The 18,392-nt window shown below is 39.2% G+C and overlaps 1 protein-coding gene across 2 annotated transcripts in view; it reads left to right on the top strand.

The window, feature by feature from the left end:
• The window catches only part of ANO6 (anoctamin 6), a 75,402-nt gene that overhangs the window by 56,019 nt on the left and 991 nt on the right, over nt 1-18,392 (top strand). Inside the window, exons 12-20 of one of the 2 annotated variants that reach the window (XM_082772801.1) lie at nt 472-549; nt 2,062-2,287; nt 3,162-3,331; nt 3,905-4,002; nt 5,362-5,492; nt 6,287-6,492; nt 11,802-12,001; nt 12,487-12,592; nt 13,560-17,862. In XM_082772801.1, the coding sequence (XP_082628927.1) occupies nt 472-549; nt 2,062-2,287; nt 3,162-3,331; nt 3,905-4,002; nt 5,362-5,492; nt 6,287-6,492; nt 11,802-12,001; nt 12,487-12,592; nt 13,560-13,766 (1,422 nt within the window). In that variant the 3' untranslated portion in view covers nt 13,767-17,862. Of the gene's footprint in view, nt 1-471; nt 550-2,061; nt 2,288-3,161; nt 3,332-3,904; nt 4,003-5,361; nt 5,493-6,286; nt 6,493-11,801; nt 12,002-12,486; nt 12,593-13,559; nt 17,863-18,392 lie in introns of those variants that run through there. The other variant, XM_082772802.1, reaches the window with a different exon arrangement.

The raw sequence follows: 18,392 nt of genomic DNA, 5'->3' as shown, positions 1-18,392 counted from the left end.
GATCCTATAGAGACTCAGTGATTTTTCACACCACCACATTGAAGTAGACATTTTCCTTTGAGAAATATAAAGATCAAGAACCAAAATTTTAGTGCATGCTAATTTCAGCCCATGAAGTTTGAAAGCCACTGGTGTGGATACCATGGCTAGCCAAGAAGGATGGGTCCATTCAAAAGGACTATGCAGCCAGGCATAGCTGAAGTCAGTACGAGCTGAGCACACACAGCCTCTATAGAAGTCATTTTTGTCTTAGAATGGACAGTAAAAAGAGATACCTGTAATCAGGTAAGACTTTTGAAATCATGAATAAATGTGAGTTCCCAGGATAACAAAGCAGGAAAGGAAAAAAAAAGCCTGGGATTTCTTTTCTTTTTTTCTACCCTCAGTATCACAAAGGGCTAATTAGAGTAAAGAAGAAGATACGAAGAAAAGATCGGGTGCATCCTTGATCTGTTTCTGAATCTTTTACAGCAAGAAGAACATGTGCCATACACTGCCTGTGGGAAGTGCATACGTATGACTTTCTGTGCAAGCGCAGTCTTCTTCTGGGTAAAGTTCTCCTTTTATTCTTTTACCTCATGAATTCACTTCTTCAGTAAATGTCTAAATGTCTTTAAAAAAAAAATCCTCTTAGCCTGAAAAAAAGGTATCAAAAGAATAGGATCAGTTGGATTTCCATCTGTTGCATAAAACAAGACCATAAATTGTGGACCCACATGGACAAGGTGGTTGTAGTTACCATTAGCATACAGTCAACAGAAAATATGTATCAAAATATCCCACGGCCGTAGCTTGTGAACGCTGTCCATTGTTTTTTCCCTCATTACTTTAAGATAAATGTCTTCACTTTTGTGTGGGGAGTAGTGGCAAGGGTTTTTTTTATATGCTGTCCTCCCTACCAGTGTCTGTCCTACTTGCTCCAGCCATTTGGTTTGGTATTGTGCCTCACAGCACGGAACCTTTCAGGTTTTTTGTTTCACTTAGAAGAGCAAAACTGGAAGATCTTTAATCTTCCAGAGCTGCTGCTTTAATTAAAACTAAAACTTGAAAGAAATCCAATCACCCATGAAAAAATAGATAACATGGTGAGCATGTCCAGAGAGGTTGTTGCCTTGAAAAGCTCATTGTTTTAGCAAGCTGCATGTTCTCCTCGCCTGTAGCACAAGCAGCAACTGGGAAAGAACTCGTCCTAGATAACACGAGACATGGCAGCACCAAGACAGTGGTGGCTGGCAGCCTGGGGGAGCCTCTTTTAACACAGCTGAAACACAAAGAGAAGACTGGCTTGCTGTTGGGTTTAAATAAACTTCAGGACTTCAGGCTGAAAGGAAGAGATTTGATCTAGTTTTGTCATTGTGTTACTGTACTCTCTTATTATGTGCTGGGAGTGTGGAAGTAGGCAAATTGATGGCATTTTGCAGCAAGGATAGTAAGTAAAAGACTCCCAGCTCCTAGGATCTTAATTTGAATAATAGCTAGAGAACTAGCAAGAAAGAGAAGTAGGAAGGGAAGAGATAGCAAGTAATGTGGGGTGCCTGGAACAAGATTACAACTCTTGCAGATCACATCACTTGGCTTAAAATGTGTCTGTTTCTTTGATAGGTTTGTAGTCTAAAATATTTTCAGGTGTAAGTGCAGCTACAGCTCCCTCCATGGTCAGGACAGACCTGCTAACACATTTACCATCCTGACAATTGCCCAGTGTCAAGAGAGGGAGATTTCTTCCTAACTCCTGGAGCTATTGCATGCCTTGAGGCATTAGATTTGATTACGCATCTCATTATCTTATCTCGCATGGCAACAAGGCTTGTTATTAGTCATAAAACAGACCATCTCTTTTTGTTCCTGCAGATTGACTGTGCTACATGAAAAATGCTTCTTTTATGGATTCTAGATTTATTGCCTTCTATTTTATTTGAGACTCCTCTTGCACTCATCTTGTGTGATGGAATAAAAGGCACACAATCACTTTCTTTTGCCTATTGTAAAATGTGTTTCAAACTAACTTTTCCCCAAAGCCAGTGGTTCAACATTAACATATTTCTTACATTCTCTTGGCAGATTCTTCTGATTATTGCTTCGGTTATTGGAATCATTGTCTACAGGCTCTCTCTTTTCCTGGTGTTTTCTGCCACTTTGTCAAGGCACATTAATGGCACACAAGCAATCCACAAGTACCTGACTCCACAGACAGCCACCTCAGTAACTGCTTCACTCATCAGCTTCGTAGTCATTATGGTTCTCAACATCATCTATGAAAAAGTAGCAATCCTGATTACTGACTTCGGTATGTCTCTTCTATGACTTGGATTGAAACTTTGGCTAAAATAACAGGCAAAAAAAAACATTTATATGTAAAGGAAGAACACCAGTGAATGAATACCTCTACCACGTATTTCAGAATTTTCCCACCAAATCACACAATGCCATATAGAATTTTTCAAATACAGATTTTCTCAGTATCAAAGGAATATGATATTCTGCTCTTTGCCTGAAAACTCCTTGTATAGCCAGCATGAAAGATGAAAGATGCTTGTAAAACAGACAAAGCAAAGAAAATTACTATAATAACCGAGCTTTATGAAAACAGATCAGTAACGCATAACACATTCGATTACATTAGCTTTTGTTTATGAGGAGAATAGCTATTTTCTTGTAAATAAATGAAATAGGGTCACTGTTCCAAAGCTAGATACTATTCCCTTGTTATTAAATAGATAAACAGTAACAAATATTATTATTCTTTATATCCAGGCCATCAGCATTAAAGTAGCTATTTACTTCAGATGTGTGAAGTAGTGTGGTGTTTTAATATAGTTTCATTTAATACTGTTTCATCGGTTCAAAGTGTTACATTTGCATCTTTCCCAAGTGTGCTGGATTTGGAAGAGTCTTTTCCTGAGTTATTAGAATTTTTACTTGCTCTTTTTCTTTATCATCCAGGAACAAATTCTTTCCTTTTTACAACCCATATAGTTTTAGAATTAACATAATAGGTACAGTATACATAGGGATTATATACAATCTAATTCGTAATGCTCTCAGTTTTATTAAGGAATACAGGGTACGCACATACATTTCCAGCTGAGGCTCCAAAGCAGCTTGTAGGTAACTTTTTATTATTATTATTTATTTATTTATTTATTTATTTTTAATTACAGAGCTTCCAAGGACACAGACCGATTATGAAAACAGTCTGACCACAAAGATGTTCTTGTTCCAGTTTGTCAACTACTATTCTTCATGCTTCTACATAGCCTTCTTTAAGGGTAAATTTGTAGGTCACCCTGGAAATCCTGTCTATTGGCTAGGAAAGTATCGCAATGAAGAGGTAAGAATATATCATTGTGCTTGCTTTTAAAAACACGAGTTTTTAGTCCTCGTATTCTTCTACACTTTGAATTGTATAATGTGGTAGCACATATATGTATTTAACATGAGGGTTCAAAAAGTGACTGCTTCCCAAGTCACTTGCCTCCTTAGTATAAATAATAATGATATAAGACCTGCTGGGCTTAGAAACATATTATTTTTACCCAGAGAAGTTCATTTTCCTCTGGTCAAACTATCTGTAAGTCAGCACATAGGGGAACAGGAGTACATGCAGAAACAACAGTAGATGCACTCCTGTTCTGATTCTCACCTGATGACAGTGCAGTACAAAGCTGAATGGCTTCATATGGTATTTCCTGCTTTCAGTAGTGTACTGTCAACCCATCACATGTGAACATATTTGGAATTGGCTTTTATCTTAATTACTGGAAAGGTTTGCCTAAATAGTCTTTCTGTATAGCTTAAAGAAATGTTTTCACAATAAAACAGGAATTCATCATTTTAAATGCTTCATTCATGCCTGAAAAGTTTCCCAACTGCATTTTTTTTTCATGTCTCTCCAAAACTTTAGTGTGATCCAGGTGGATGTCTCCTTGAACTCACAACTCAGCTTGCCATCATAGTAGGAGGTAAAGCAATCTGGAACAACATTCAAGAAGTGCTTCTTCCGTAAGTTCAAACTATTAAGGAATCTGCTCTTTCATATTTGAAAGATGCTGCTTTTACTTGATGTGTTCAGGCATTTGGCCACTAAATTTGAAGGGAGCATATTGTATTCTGAAAGAACAAGACTAGTCTTTTGGGGCCTTTTTAGACAGTTTGGATATTTTCGCTCTGGTAGTTTTGAGCTCCTGTCTCTGTCATTTTGACTGATTTTAGTTCTAATCAGAAGTGCTTCCCTCCTCTGCAGATCAGACTTAATGTGTTTCAGGCTGGATACTCAAAACTGAGGCAACAGAAGTGATGAAAATATTGAACTAAGTACAGTTGCTTAATATTGAATGGAATGACTTGTTATACATTTAAAAATTATACATACTTAACTAATTTAACTCATTTAGTTTTGTAGTTAGGTTTGAATTTCATAGTCCATATATATTCTCTCCTAGAGTCGCAGATCTTTGGAAGGTCATGTTTAATGTAAACAAGAAGCAAAGATACAAAGATCTTCTCTAGATGAAAATACTATCCAGGTCCCAGGACTTGTTTATTTTATGCTGATCAGTGACTATTTATATCACTTGGAGTAGGGAACTCCCAGTTTGTTTATGCCCTCCTGAATGCCATAAACACCAGACCACAACATCGTATACCCTCTGGTTGCAGTTCTTCCAAGCCCTTTTGCTGCACAGCAAAGGGACTTCAAAGCATATCATAAATACTGTGTAGGGTTGAGACTAGGGTGCTTTGCTGAGTTACAGTTTCTCCATACCCAAATGCTCCATATATGCTTATATTTTTTTGAATGTAGTCTATTGATTATTGAAAATGCTTACATGCAGTTCACCAGCTTTCTTAAATTTGCATGTAAGCCTTTTAGACACAAATTTCAGTCCCAGGGAAAGTAACAGCAGATAATCCAGGCACAAGAAAGTCATTGTGTGTAGCCTTTAACACTGTCACCCATAAAATCCACACAGACAAACTGTTGATGTATGGGATGAGCAGACAGTGAGGTAGGGGAAGTCTAACCAGAGGTCTACATTTAACTTCACTTTCTGCTACCCTGAATTTTACGTGGTCATTCACTTGTACAACATAAGTATAAACCACTACAATTCTAATTTGTCACCCTCATACATTGTGGTTACATATAACTACATACAGGATAAGACAACAGAAAATTATACTCATGTTTGAAGGAAGTTTTCAGTAATGCAAGAATAAATGAAAATCACTGTTCAAAGCTATAACAGCACAAAAGCCTTTTTTTCTCTCTCTCTCTTTTTTTATTTTTATTTTTTTCATTTACTGAACTTTGTAGGCTATTTTACCAATTTTAGTTGTCTTTTTCCCTCTGGCTGGCAGTTGGGTTAAGAATTTAATTGGAAGATACTGTGCAGATGCTAGATCAGAAAAGATTGTTCCACGCTGGGAACACGACTACCACCTGCAGCCCATTGGAAAACTTGGATTATTTTATGAGTATCTTGAAATGGGTAAGTATTCAGTTCCAATTTCTTATCTGTTCTGGACCCAAATATGCTCTGAAGAAAATTTTCATACAAGCAACGCTTAATACATTTAAAGACAGAGGAGGTATGAAGTTTTTAGAGAGCAAAGACAAGTTTTGATTTGTCATTATAACTTTGCAAGTTTTTATTAAGCAGCTATGGCTCAATTTGACTTATAGCTAAGAAACAGAGCAAGTGATTGCATGAGGAGGTGCACTGCTGCTTCTTTGCCCCATTGTCCAAGAAACATTTCCAGAAGCCAGAACACTGCCACCTTCTAACATCGTAGCAGCAGATTCCTGTATCGGCCTGCTGGGTCTGCAGTCACTTACACGTTGCTGGTTTCTTGGTTGCTGGCAGTACTCTGGTTTGTTTGCCACCATCCGTCCTGCAACAGAATTGCAGCACGTTTGTCACAGCACCCAGACACCCATAACATCATTTGTTAGCACAGGCTGTGCAACATTGCACTGAGACACCTGATCATTAGATTTCCAAGTCTACACGGTGAAGACATGGGAAAGTAATGGCTGTTTAAATTCCCCTAACAGTTCCTCCTGATGTGTTGTGAGATTTAACATTTTCCTGTCCCCTCTACCTAGCAGGTTTTCCAGTACTGTTGTGCTCATATATTCTCATGCACACATTGGCTGAACATAAGATTTGTTAGGAACTCTACTACTCTTTCTCACAGTTTGAGTAAATGAACTGTATATACTCGTATATGTTTATCTCCTGTACATGAAAGCATCTGTGTTTGTGACCTCTCCCTTTGGCAGTCATACAGTTTGGCTTTGTCACCCTGTTTGTGGCATCATTCCCCTTGGCTCCCCTTCTGGCTCTTTTTAACAACATGTTGGAAATCCGGCTGGATGCATGGAAGCTGACGACCCAGTTCAGACGCATGGTGCCACAGAAGGCACAAGACATCGGCGCGTGGCAGCCCATCATGCAAGGCATAGCCATCCTGGCCGTGGTGACCAACGTAAGTACTGGGCCAGCAGTTACCAAAGGTAAAACGCCTTCACTGCAAGTGTTACATCCAGATGTGGGAATGCTGTGTGTATCCATGTGTGTCATGCCAAAGTGACCACAGGTGAAGTACATCAATGATCCCAAATGAATTACAAGCTTCAGACTTTAGCTCCTGTGAATTAGGCTTTTAGTTATTTTTCAGATGTGTTGGAAATATAGCTACTGTATAAAGTATTAGGCCTCAATAAAAGAAATATTTAGAGTTGCTAGAAGATCCGTTAAAAAAAAAAAAAAAAAAAACTATTACATATGAAGATGCACATCTTTCCTAAAATTATACCACATAAAAGTACTTTTGGAGAATCTACAACAAAATGCATTAATTTTAAAAAAACAAAATGTTGGAGTTTAGCTAAGTTATGACTGATTGTTGTTTCCATCTGTTACAATTCTTATGGTCATGCCATCATAGTTGAGTTTGGCTTTGAGAAATTTTGCACGTAAAGCAGCAATTCAGTTTCTTCTTGATGTATTTAAAAATATGATGTATGCTCAAAATTGCAGCACTTACTTTTTGAGATGGGGATGCATTTTCCAAGAATTTGCAAATTAATCCATTTTTCATTTGCAGTTCAAATTAATTTTGATAAGGATTTCTTTAAAATATTTAGATTTTTTCCTCATGAATATGCTATTAAGAATGAAATTCAGACATTTCAAAGTTCCTATATTGCTAATTCACCAAGATCTTGTACAGGAGGCTGCATTGTGAGCAACCTGATTATTGTGATCCAGTAATCCATTGGATTTTACCACGTTGAATTGTTTAATTATTTATTATTAAACAGTAGCTAAAATGTATTGTTTCTAAATTTCCACTGTTGCCCTAAATTTCCACTGTTACCCTCAAAAGAGCAGTGACCACTCTTTTCCTCTGCCAGTAATTGTCTGTAGTTAGCAGACTTTTTCAGAAAGACCAACATTTTCTAATCTTGCCACTGAGATTAGGGATTCATTCTGACACACATAGAGATGGCCACTTCCCCCAGGACCTCCTCCTTGCACCTTATTGCACTCACTAGGAGTTTCTGGAGAAACCAGTAAAGTCTGAAGATGGAGTTCACCTCCGCCTAAGCTGCCACAGGAGTCTCTGTCTGTTTTGAGGATGGTGGAATTTGGGTAAGAGGAAGGAGATGGAAATGAACACTCTACCATAGATAGTTAGGGGATTCATTTCACATAAAAAAGCAGGTATTCGGTTATTTGAAGGCTTCTCAAAATGGCTATAATTCCTTTCTAGAATTTTATCTCACACTACAGAAATTTAGCAGGTATGATAAACATAGATAGGATATAGAGTGGAGGCTCAGGACAACACAGAAGCAGAGAAATGAACATGGAGAAGTATTGGAAGTAAAAAAGAAAGGAAGGGAAAATGGAGGATTTCCATGAGGATGGAAAATTTACAAGAGAATCCGGGAGACAGAGAACAAACCAGAGTATATGCTCCAGCGGTTTCACACAGATCTACTGAGGCAAATCAAACATAAATCCAGATGTTGTGTAGGCATGTGAAACATCCAAGGCGTATCAGTAAATGTGACGTTAAAATTTAAAATAAAAATCGTGCATCTTTGGTAACACATGTTCAGATTGATAGAAATGTCAGGTTATACCGGAGATACTTTGGGGCTCTTTTGTTTTAGTGCTTCTGTAAAAAATTGTAAATGACAGCTTTCCTGGCAAATCAGGGAGAGTGTGTAAATTTCCAGATGAAGCATAGCTGTAGCAATATAGAGGCAAAATTACTGGTGCATTAATGTCCTCTTTTGAACTATGCTGCTACAAAACTTGTAAAATAAAAGATGAAAGATGTCTCTGGTGCCCTAGAAGAAAAACAAGTATGTTATGCTATTGGATAAGCCAACTGTCTTTCCTCATCAATCCACCTGGGGCTTGTAATACCACTATGAATTAAAAAGTTGGGTATACATCTTAAAATTATTCTAAAATATTGTAATGTGTACCTTAGTCACAGTCCCTATGATATTCAGGGTAGAGTTAAAGTTGCCTTGGTGGCCTTATGGTGACTCAGGTGTGTAGACATCTGCTAGGAATGTACACATGCCCCTGCTGTACCTTCTGCAAAAAAGTGGCCCAACAATACTCCTATGTGTCTGTCATTACCCATTCATGGCCTGTCTGAGGCTAATTGGAGCTTTACAACATTTTCACTCCAAATTCCTCCTGATGTGCTATGCCACTCAAGAGACATAACTGAAAACTCAAAGTTCTCGAAGTACAGAAGTGCATTCACAGCTCAGTTTTGCCCTCTGTGCTCCTTGCCTGGCACTCAGTCCCACTGCATATGTGGCTGCTAACAGTATGCATGCCTCTTTTCGTAACCCTGTTTGGAGATCTCATGGTCAGATGAAGTTAATCTTAGTAGGAGCGTAGTGCCCCCACCACTGACATCAGGCAGGTTGGTAGCGTGCAAGGGCACAGCACCAGAGGTGGCATGCTCAGAAGTGCCTGTTACAGGTGCTGTAAGGAGCTCAAACAGATCAGTATTTCTTCTGAGCAAAGTGTGGGCTATAAAGCCAAATACTAGAAGCAGTTTTCTGCCTTTAAGTATGTTTTTTTCTTGTTTGACACCTGGGATGTAGTACAGGCCATCAGTCTTGCCTGTGCCATCTCATTGCCATCCCCATTTTCTCTTAGTACTGTTTCTTTTCTACGTGACTGTTACAGATTATTAGACTTGGGTATTGTATCATCCTCTCCTTCATGCATTGCCTTTTTAACACCTGTGAGTAGCTTGCAGGAAACTTTTGCACAAAACTGTCTGTTTTGAGACTTGCCACTCAGGCACTGTACTTGCTATTGCATGGTATCAAAGCATCTGTTCTTGATTTGTAGACTGATTTTAATTAGCTATGGTATAAATGGAAAACTGTGCATGATATAGCTTGGGAAGTAGAGAATGTGCTATTTGTTTGTAGTTCTCCAGTACAATACACTGCAATGCAGCCCATAATTCAGGAGGAAAAAAGCTTTTCCTTTGAGAGGATGCCGTAGGATTAGCTTTCGTATTTCTGTCCATGTAGCACTCTGCAACACATCTGGAGACCATTCTGAGAGAGGGAGGAGAATGAGACAGGGCTCAGATTTATGGTGATGAGAGACCTGGGGCCTTGAAAAAAAAATCAGTAAGAGCAAACATTAAGTTGTATAAATACTGTGTTCCAGAATCTTGTTGAATGATACATAGAAGCTGCATCGAACCCATTCAGTACAAACAGAAAAGGATGGGTTTTGTCGTATTGTTCAGTTGCTTTTAGTTCTTTTATGATATGAATGGATGTAAATCTTACAGGATAATGAACAATAAGAAATTGTATTTAACTAAAACTTTCTGTGCTTATACTTCAGTTAAAAACAATGTAATTTAGGTGTGAGGTCTTCTTCCTGAAACTGCAAGACACGGTAATATATATTCCTCGTCAGCCAAAACCACCTACACTGCATGTAAATATAAACAACACATAATTTTCACTTCATTGCACACTGGCATGTATTGCTTAAAAACAGTTTTTAAAAGTGTATGCCACCTACATTTGATTCAAGCTAGAACACGGTACAAAAAATCTTTTTTAAGTACTGATCCTTGAGAACTTAAACACTCTTAGGATGCCTCTCTTTTCTTCCTCATCAGCCAAATTAACTTTCTCTCAACTGAACTAAATTGCAACAATATTCTGGAGATGAAAAGGGAGATTTTGGACCACAGTCTCATGCTTAAGTCTTGTTTCTGCAACTTTTGCCTTAACTGCAGTTTTGCTTGGCAGGTGCCTCACAGTGAGCCAGCTGGAAAGGTAAGGCACTAGGACAGCCCTAAGCATTTGGTTGTGGGGCTGCAGGAGGTGAGGCAGGTCCAACTCCTTGCCCTACCTCTTCTTTTCCCCTTGTTGCTGTCTCCTGGTGCTGCCACAAACACATGGTGAAGCAGATAAAGGGGTGGATCCATCTGGGTTCCCCGGCCAGCCTGTGCCATACTTCACAGCTGCCCAAACACGGGGCATGAGCAACCTGCTAGGGGCAGAGGCAGGAGGGGTGGCAGCGGCTCTAGCTAGCACTGCCACTAGAGTGCTGTCTAAGGAACTGTGTTTGCAGGTATTTTCACCCTTCATCCTCTCCCCACCCCGTACTGATTCTTGCTGTTCACATTGTGAGGTATTTTTGCCCCTGCCATAGGATTGAAGACTGCTCCCCCAGCCACGGCATGCAAACATCACTAGCTCTAGGCACTGGGCATGACAGGCGCCTCTCATGCTGGCTTGGCTGGGCAGCCTCATGCTCAGCTGCCGGCCTTGCCAGTGGAAAGTCTTCCTCACAGGGAAGCCTTTTCAACCTGCAATAGCGGAGGAGGATGTTGGATTAAAGATAGTTAACCTGCCCTCCAGAATAGGATGTTTTGGGAACTTCGTGAGTTTAGAAAAGACTTCCCACAACAAACCCACAGATCCCATTTCCTACCCGGTTTGTACCTAGCAGACTGAGTAGGACAGGGACTCTCTTGGGAGCAAGATAAAAACAAATGGTCACGTCATATGTAAAACAGCACTGTGCAGCTGCTACTAAAAAAATGATCTTGGCACCAAGAGCAGTTTCCACATGTACTGACATGACACTGAAACTTATGAGGCAACTGCCAAGACAAATTTGGACTGGCTGTCACCTCGAAAAGAGCGGGATGTTTCTAGGGTCAGAGATGGATCAGCTATATATGCAATTTAGTTCATTCTTTTACTCGGTCCTCAGGCTTTCTGGGGAAATTTAATTTTTTAGTGCTGAAGGACTCTGCTGTGGTTTACATAAGTTTCACCAGACACAATTTCTTGAAGCATATCACAAGCAGCTCTGCAGCAAGCATGTTTGCTGGAGGTTACCTTAGAGCAGTGTAAGGTGAGTTTGGTTGCTGAACTCCCTCGCATGCTGATGAGGATAAACATGTATCATAGTACAACTTTTCTGAGGCATCCAGCAGAGCCAGCGTAATTTAAAAACTATACAGAGTGCACACTGCAGAAGGAGATTGTTTTATGCCTGTGAATGTCTACATGCTCCCTAACAGAGGGAACCACTGACTGGAAATGCACATGTTTATTTTATTTTTTTTTTATTATTATTTTTTTTATCTTGTAATGTAAATTTTTAGATACTCAGTATATGGAAAAGCTTATTTAGGCTTCACCATATATTATGGCTTATTAGTTACATGTCACTCTGCTTTTTTTGTCTTCTCTTTCTGAAATGCAGGCCATGATAATTGCTTTTACATCTGACATGATTCCTCGCCTGGTTTATTACTGGTCCTTCTCAGTCCCTCCTTATGGGAGTCACAGCAGTCACACTATGAAAGGATATATAAACAACACACTCTCTGTCTTCAATATATCAGACTTCAGGAATGCAAGCAAGCCATCTTCCCCTTGGTTTGGGAACCAAACGACATGCAGGCAAGTGTCAAATAACCTTTTTTTTCTTTTCAAATGACAATTTTTTTTTTTTTTTTTTTTAACATCTAACTAATATAACTCAATTTAAAATATCCAGGAAGAAATGTTAAAACACCATTAAAGTCAGCGTACTTTGAATGGCAGAACTGAGTGAAATTATTCACCTATATGTCTGTCCTACTCAGAAACTCAAAAAATACTTCCTTCATTTTCATTTTTCTCATAACTGATAGAGTCTCAAAAAAGGAGAAAAAAGATTTTAAAATAAATTAAGAAATTATCAACACAGTGGCAAAAAAAAAGGGACATTTAAGCCAAATACAGCTTATTCTGCAGACATGAAGTTTACCCATTGCTGTAGCTCCATTCAGCAGGCTGTTCCGGGATGCACTATGCAGGGACATGTCTTGCTCCATCCTCTGGCCACAGCGCCTTACTGCAGAGATTCCCGAGACTAGTCCCTGACTTTCCTGCATTGCCTTCAGATACCGTGATTTCCGCTACCCTCCTGGTCACCAGCATCAGTATGAGCATAATATATACTACTGGCACGTCATCGCAGCCAAGCTGGCTTTCATCATTGTCATGGAGGTAAGCGTGTGGGGTTTCAAGCAGCAGTTATTGTGAGCATCCTCTTCCCTCCATGCAGAAAATCCTTCAAAGCCATTCTGTCCAGGCACCAGAGGTTTTGGTGTGCAGCATGTGCTGGCATGGGCAAGAGCTTGGGAGATGTAATTAGGTGTAGCACCATTAGAAAAAGAAGTTTCTGAAGTCATGACATCTGCTAAGGATCGTCCCATGTGTTCGCAGTTTCTTTTCTCAAGAATTTTTAAAGTGATTTCTAGTATCAGAAATAGAAGGGACAGTTGCACCAAAAATATTTATAAATGATCTTAGATGATGTTTCTACAAAGCCTCATATATACATGTCCATACTACATGTGCACTAACACACACTAACCTGAGTAAAGACATTCACATAAGAGGTGAGTTTTTAGATCAGCCCCTTTGGTAAAAAACCAATCACTCCCTCATGTGCAGCAACTCTCTGGGCTTAGAAAATATAGAAGTCCCTCCAAGATCAAGGGAGAGGAATACTAGGTATTCTTTCATTATAAAATGTACTTAAGGCCTGATCCAGGGACTACTGAAGTCACCAGAAACATTCAACTGGCTAGAGCAGAGATCCCATAGCAGAGGAATGTCGATAGCCCCAGAGGCATTTGGACAAACCTGAAACAATTTCAGAAGAATCTGTAACCAATATTTCCACAGTCAGGGGAGGCAAGGGGAGGGATTGGGCACTGGGGTTCCCTGAAAGCGAGCAGAGGAGTCATTAGTAACATCAGAATTAGAAAATCAGAAATTCTTCTTTATCAGTCAATCTATTAATCTCTGTTTTTAAGATACTGTTCCACTGTGATAGATACTGGTGCAAAGCCTGTTTAAATCTGTAAGAGAGAGTGGGACATTTCAATAATAATAATAATAATAATAATAATAATAATATCCTGTTCAACCCAACTGACTTTTTTTTTTTCATTTTCACCTTCCCTAGCATGTCATATACTTTGTGAAGTTTATTATTTCATACATAATCCCGGATGTATCACAGAAGACCAAGAGCAAGGTCAAGCGAGAGAAATATCTAACGCAGAAACTCTTGCATGAGAACGATCTTAAAGTTGTGAAAAAAACCATGGGGAAAATTGCTGACAAAATTATCAAAGGAGTAGACAGCACTTTCCGGCCTAAGTCTGAATAAGTTTTTTTTTTATATGGAGTAACAGTATTTAGCCAGCTAACACCTGTCCAGATGTTACCAATAGTTAACCAAACACTTTGGATTAATTCCCTTTACTAAACGTTGTTTCTTGCAACTGTCACATGCTCCTTATCTGTTTCCCTTTGGCAAAAGCAACCACTGAGACTTGGTTTACAGTTACCAATTTTTTAAAACAGCTTTAGTAAGATATATTTTTTAACACATGAAGGTAAAAAATATTTATAATCTTAAAACAATGCAGATTAATTCTCAAATACATAAAATGCTTTCCACTTTAGGCGTAGGCTATTAAATCTGTTGTTCAACTTGAATAAAACCTTATGAACAAGAATAATTTGTTGTAAGAACACCACCACTTCCTCTGAAGGAGTTTTGATGACTTGATAATGCAGACCCCAGCTATAAAATGAAATGGAAAAGCCAAAACATGAAGGCAAGAGAAGGAAAAGATAACACAAAATCATGTTGTTAAGCTGTTGCAATTGACATACTAAGCACTGTTGTGTGCTACACTGAATTAGATGTACATACTGAGACTTAAATGGATAACAAGATATTTCAATTAATCATGGGCTTGGATCACAAGGAGCAGCAGGACTGTAAGCCCATCTTGTTCATCAATCTCTGTGTAAACAGGAGAACTGCCTTTGCAATCAATGCATACAAACTGACTTTACAGCACTCGGAGCGAGAGGAAAACTCAGACATTTTATCTTTCCCTGGTCAATGTACTTTCATTAGCTCACTTGGCCATTCTGTTCTGAATGAACACAGCCTTGAAGGTCTCCCACCTGTAACAGTAATGAGTGTTAAAATTCTTTTCACATACTAAATCAATATTTGCTGAGGGCTGTATTTTGCATTTCTCCCACACCAGAGGCACCATTCTTTTCCCTGATAGATTTTGACATAGGAAGAATGCACAGCTGGACCTGTTGTGGTACAACACTGCATGATAAATTGAATTTGGACTAGACCATGAATCTATTGAAACTGAAGATCGGAATAAACAATTTAATATGCCTTAACCGTGTTATGAAACTATAAACAACTAGGAAGATGTTACAAGTGTGGACGAATTTGTTGGAGCTATCAGTCATCTTGAAATTAGGCTGCAGATCTGCTTGGCAATTTTGGCTCCAGTTGTAACCTAGGAGTTACGAAACTACAGGGTAAGCATGTATGTAGGGCTCCATTTTGTGTCTGCAGCAGCGATGTTCCAGTTTATTAAATTGCTTTCTCTTTTAATGGTTCTAGTGGACCAATTCCTATGAAATCTGAAAACCAAAATCTTGTTAAAAAGGCAAAAGTATGCCTGCACTCCCTAAACCACATGATTACTGTTGGGTTTGTAATTTTATACTCTTAAATGTAATTCATATGTGCAATTCTTAGGAAGATTATTTGTATGGCTTTTTCAATATAAAGAAGTTTGTTTGCAGAAACTAAGTAGCATTGATAAGATATATTTTATCCTCATAATAATCAGAAGGAATCATTTGAATTTTGTAGAAAAACTTCAAAATACTACTCTGTGTACCTCAAGCCTATCCTTTGGAATGGCAACATTTAAACCAGAAGAGGCAGTACATAGGGGAGTTCTTTCAGCAGTTGTGATACACAAGCTTTCACTTAGTATGACTATGCAGAATGATTGCATAGGAGAGAGGAACATGAGAGGAAAGCTTGGTTCAAAAATTGTGATAAGGTTGGAAGATGGAAGACAAAAGCTTGGAGGTTCCAGAGAACACATTTCTGGCATTGAAGAACTGGAGCTTGCTTATTATAATGCCCAGAAAACTTGTTGTAGACATCACCTGAAGACACCTGAAGATGAAAAAGACTCAGGACACAACAATAAGATAGACCATAACTATAAGTGACTGTGTACCAGAGCAGTGATAGAACTAGTGCTTCTTTCAACAGGAAATTCTACTCTTGCCATCTCTTTTTGTTTCCAGTCAGAATCATAAAACATCTTTAAACTTACAAGGAATCAAACAGAAATTTGGCAAATGGATAGGCATGCACTCAGAAGCTTCTAAACAAGACAAAATATTTTATCAAAATGTATCACCCCAATACTGATTTGACCTTTTCCCAGAACCCCAGAACAGCTGAGGCTGGCAGGCCCTCAGGAGCCCACCTGCCCCAGCCCCTGCCCAAGCAGAGACACCCAGAGCAGGCTGCCCAGGGCCATGTCCAGGTGGCTTTTGGAGATCCCCCAGTAGGAGACCCCACAGCCTCTCTGGGCAGCCTGTGCCAGGGCTCAGGCACCGGCACAGTAAAACAGTTTTTTCTTATGTTCAAATTGCATTTCTTGTGTTTCAGCATGTGCCTCTTGCCTCTTGTCCTGTCGCTGGGCAGTATAATGAAATACTCAGGGTTTTCTTGTGCTATATGAGTTTTTTTTAGAAAGGCCAGTGAGCTCTGTGCAAGCTTGGAGCTTCTGATTTTGGCTTTGGGCTGGCATCTCCCTGTCAACAGTAGTGTTCAGCTGAGAGATGCCATTTTCATCTCCCCATCGGGGATCACAGTTTCAAAGTGCCTTAAACACCCTCTCAGGTGCAGTGTTGGAGGACAAGGGCAAGCAAGGAGGTATCCCATGATAAAGGAAAAAAAATAAAAATAAAAATAAAAATAAAAATAAAATGTCATGAAATGGGCCATTTCAGATAATTGTTTGATCTTAAGGAAACTTTGATTGCCTGCTTTGACAGCTGAAGGGACAGGGAGACAAAAGAATTAAGTGCCTTGCCTGGGGTCACACTGAACAGTGGCAGAGTTTAAGACTGGTTTTCTGGTCCTTTTCTTGTCCTTGAGGCCTCTCTCAATTGTCACTTTTCATCACGCATTTTCTGAAGGGGGAGTTGGTCCTCAACATCACTGAGAGTTTATATTCCAGCCTTTAAAATCATTATTGAAAAATAAATAAACAAATAGCATGCTACCCCAGCAAAGTATGTGCTCCTCTTGTAATAAATTCCTAACCACCTAGAATTACAGAATGAGAGAATATCCTGAGTTGGAAGGGACCCTCAAGGATCATCAAATCCAACTCCTGGCCACAACCAAAAATCAGACCATATTTCTGATAGCATTGTCCAAACACTTCTTTAACTCCAGCAGGCTCTGTGCCATGACATGGGTATCCTTGGGTGGGTTTCTACATTACCATTTTGTTCAGCTCAGGAGTGTGCTTTGAAACTCGTCTTCCACTTGTCCCCACTTTCTGGGTGGTGATTCACATCTGGTCTTGGAGCTCATGAACTGGATTCCTTTTGTCTTAGACCAAACCAGAAGACAGGTCTTAGATATGCCCATCATGGTCTCTGGTAAGCATTTTAGTCCACAGCTCTGAAACCAGAGCTAGTCTGAAGAGAACTGTGAGTACTTTGTGGGCATCAGCTTCAGCTGATGTCAGTGTCAGCTTTTTGCTCTGTGTTTTGCTTCCCAAGTGCCATGCTACTTGCTAACATAGCCATAATATTCACTTTCAGAAAGCATTATATCAGGAATTCAGTTTATTTTGCCATGTGCAGTGTTAATCTCAGCACAGTGCCCAAACCTCTAAAGCTGTGCAATGTACATAGCCTCTACCTCCATCTGCTGAAACGTGCACTGCCAGTACACAGCGAGACATAGGAATTAAAAATCCTTCAGGGGGTGGGGTCAGCTGCCAACTTAATTGTATTTGTAACTTTTTTTCAAGACTGGGTCACTTTAATAATGTTTGAAGATCTATTTGAAGGGAAAATTAACATTACTTTTAACGTATTAATCAATTTTACTCTTTTTACACTTTGTAAGTAGGCCAGACTCTTACCTTGTACAGATGAATCCGTGTCAGTGACCATTTCATTGCCTTAAGAAAGATGTGAGCACCACAAATTGCAGACCACCGCCACTGTTTTAGATTCTTTGTATGTTGAAAAAATTCAGAATGTAAGAATGTATTTTTTGTATTTTTCTAAGAATGTTTGCTATTAGTTTCTGAACATTAAGATTTCTTTATATTTATTGTTATTAAATAAAGTCTATTTTAAAAGGATAATACATTTGTTGTTGATTAGCTTTGTTTGTTTTTACATGAACAATATACTGCTGCTGCCAAATGCCACATTTAAATTCTTAGAACGTCACCACTGTCTAATTTCCATATTCCTCCTCTTTTTCAATCTTTTGCCATTAAGCTGTTACTGCTACTGAAATTTATCTCCTGTTTTTCCTGCATCCTCTAGATGGAAGTCATTCCTTTCAACATCACATCGATGACAAGGACCATTATGTTCTCCTACAAATAAACAGTTTAGGTCTTTATACCTTTTCACTCCTGTCATGATAAGCCCCGTGTTTTGTTTCCGAGTCATCGTTTATTTCTTAATCTGAATCAAGTCTGGAAGGTGCTCCCACCTCCAGGCAGTCCAGCTTTTGTGTTCCTCTTTAGGGCTCATGCAGCCCAAGCAGCAGGCAGTGGGTACAAGAGAGGCAGCAGCTTCATTTTGACTCAGATACAGGAGAGCAGCAGAGTGCAAGCTTCAGATCGCTCTCCTTTTCTCACTCGGTCTCCCTGTTTGAAAAGATGTGTATGTAGTTAGTCCTAAA

This window comes from Aythya marila (genome assembly GCF_965140915.1).
Source record: "Aythya marila genome assembly, chromosome: 1".
In the NCBI taxonomy this organism is placed as follows: domain Eukaryota; kingdom Metazoa; phylum Chordata; class Aves; order Anseriformes; family Anatidae; genus Aythya; species Aythya marila.
Note: the sequence above shows the minus strand (reverse complement) of the source record. Positions and strands in the feature narration are given on the sequence as shown.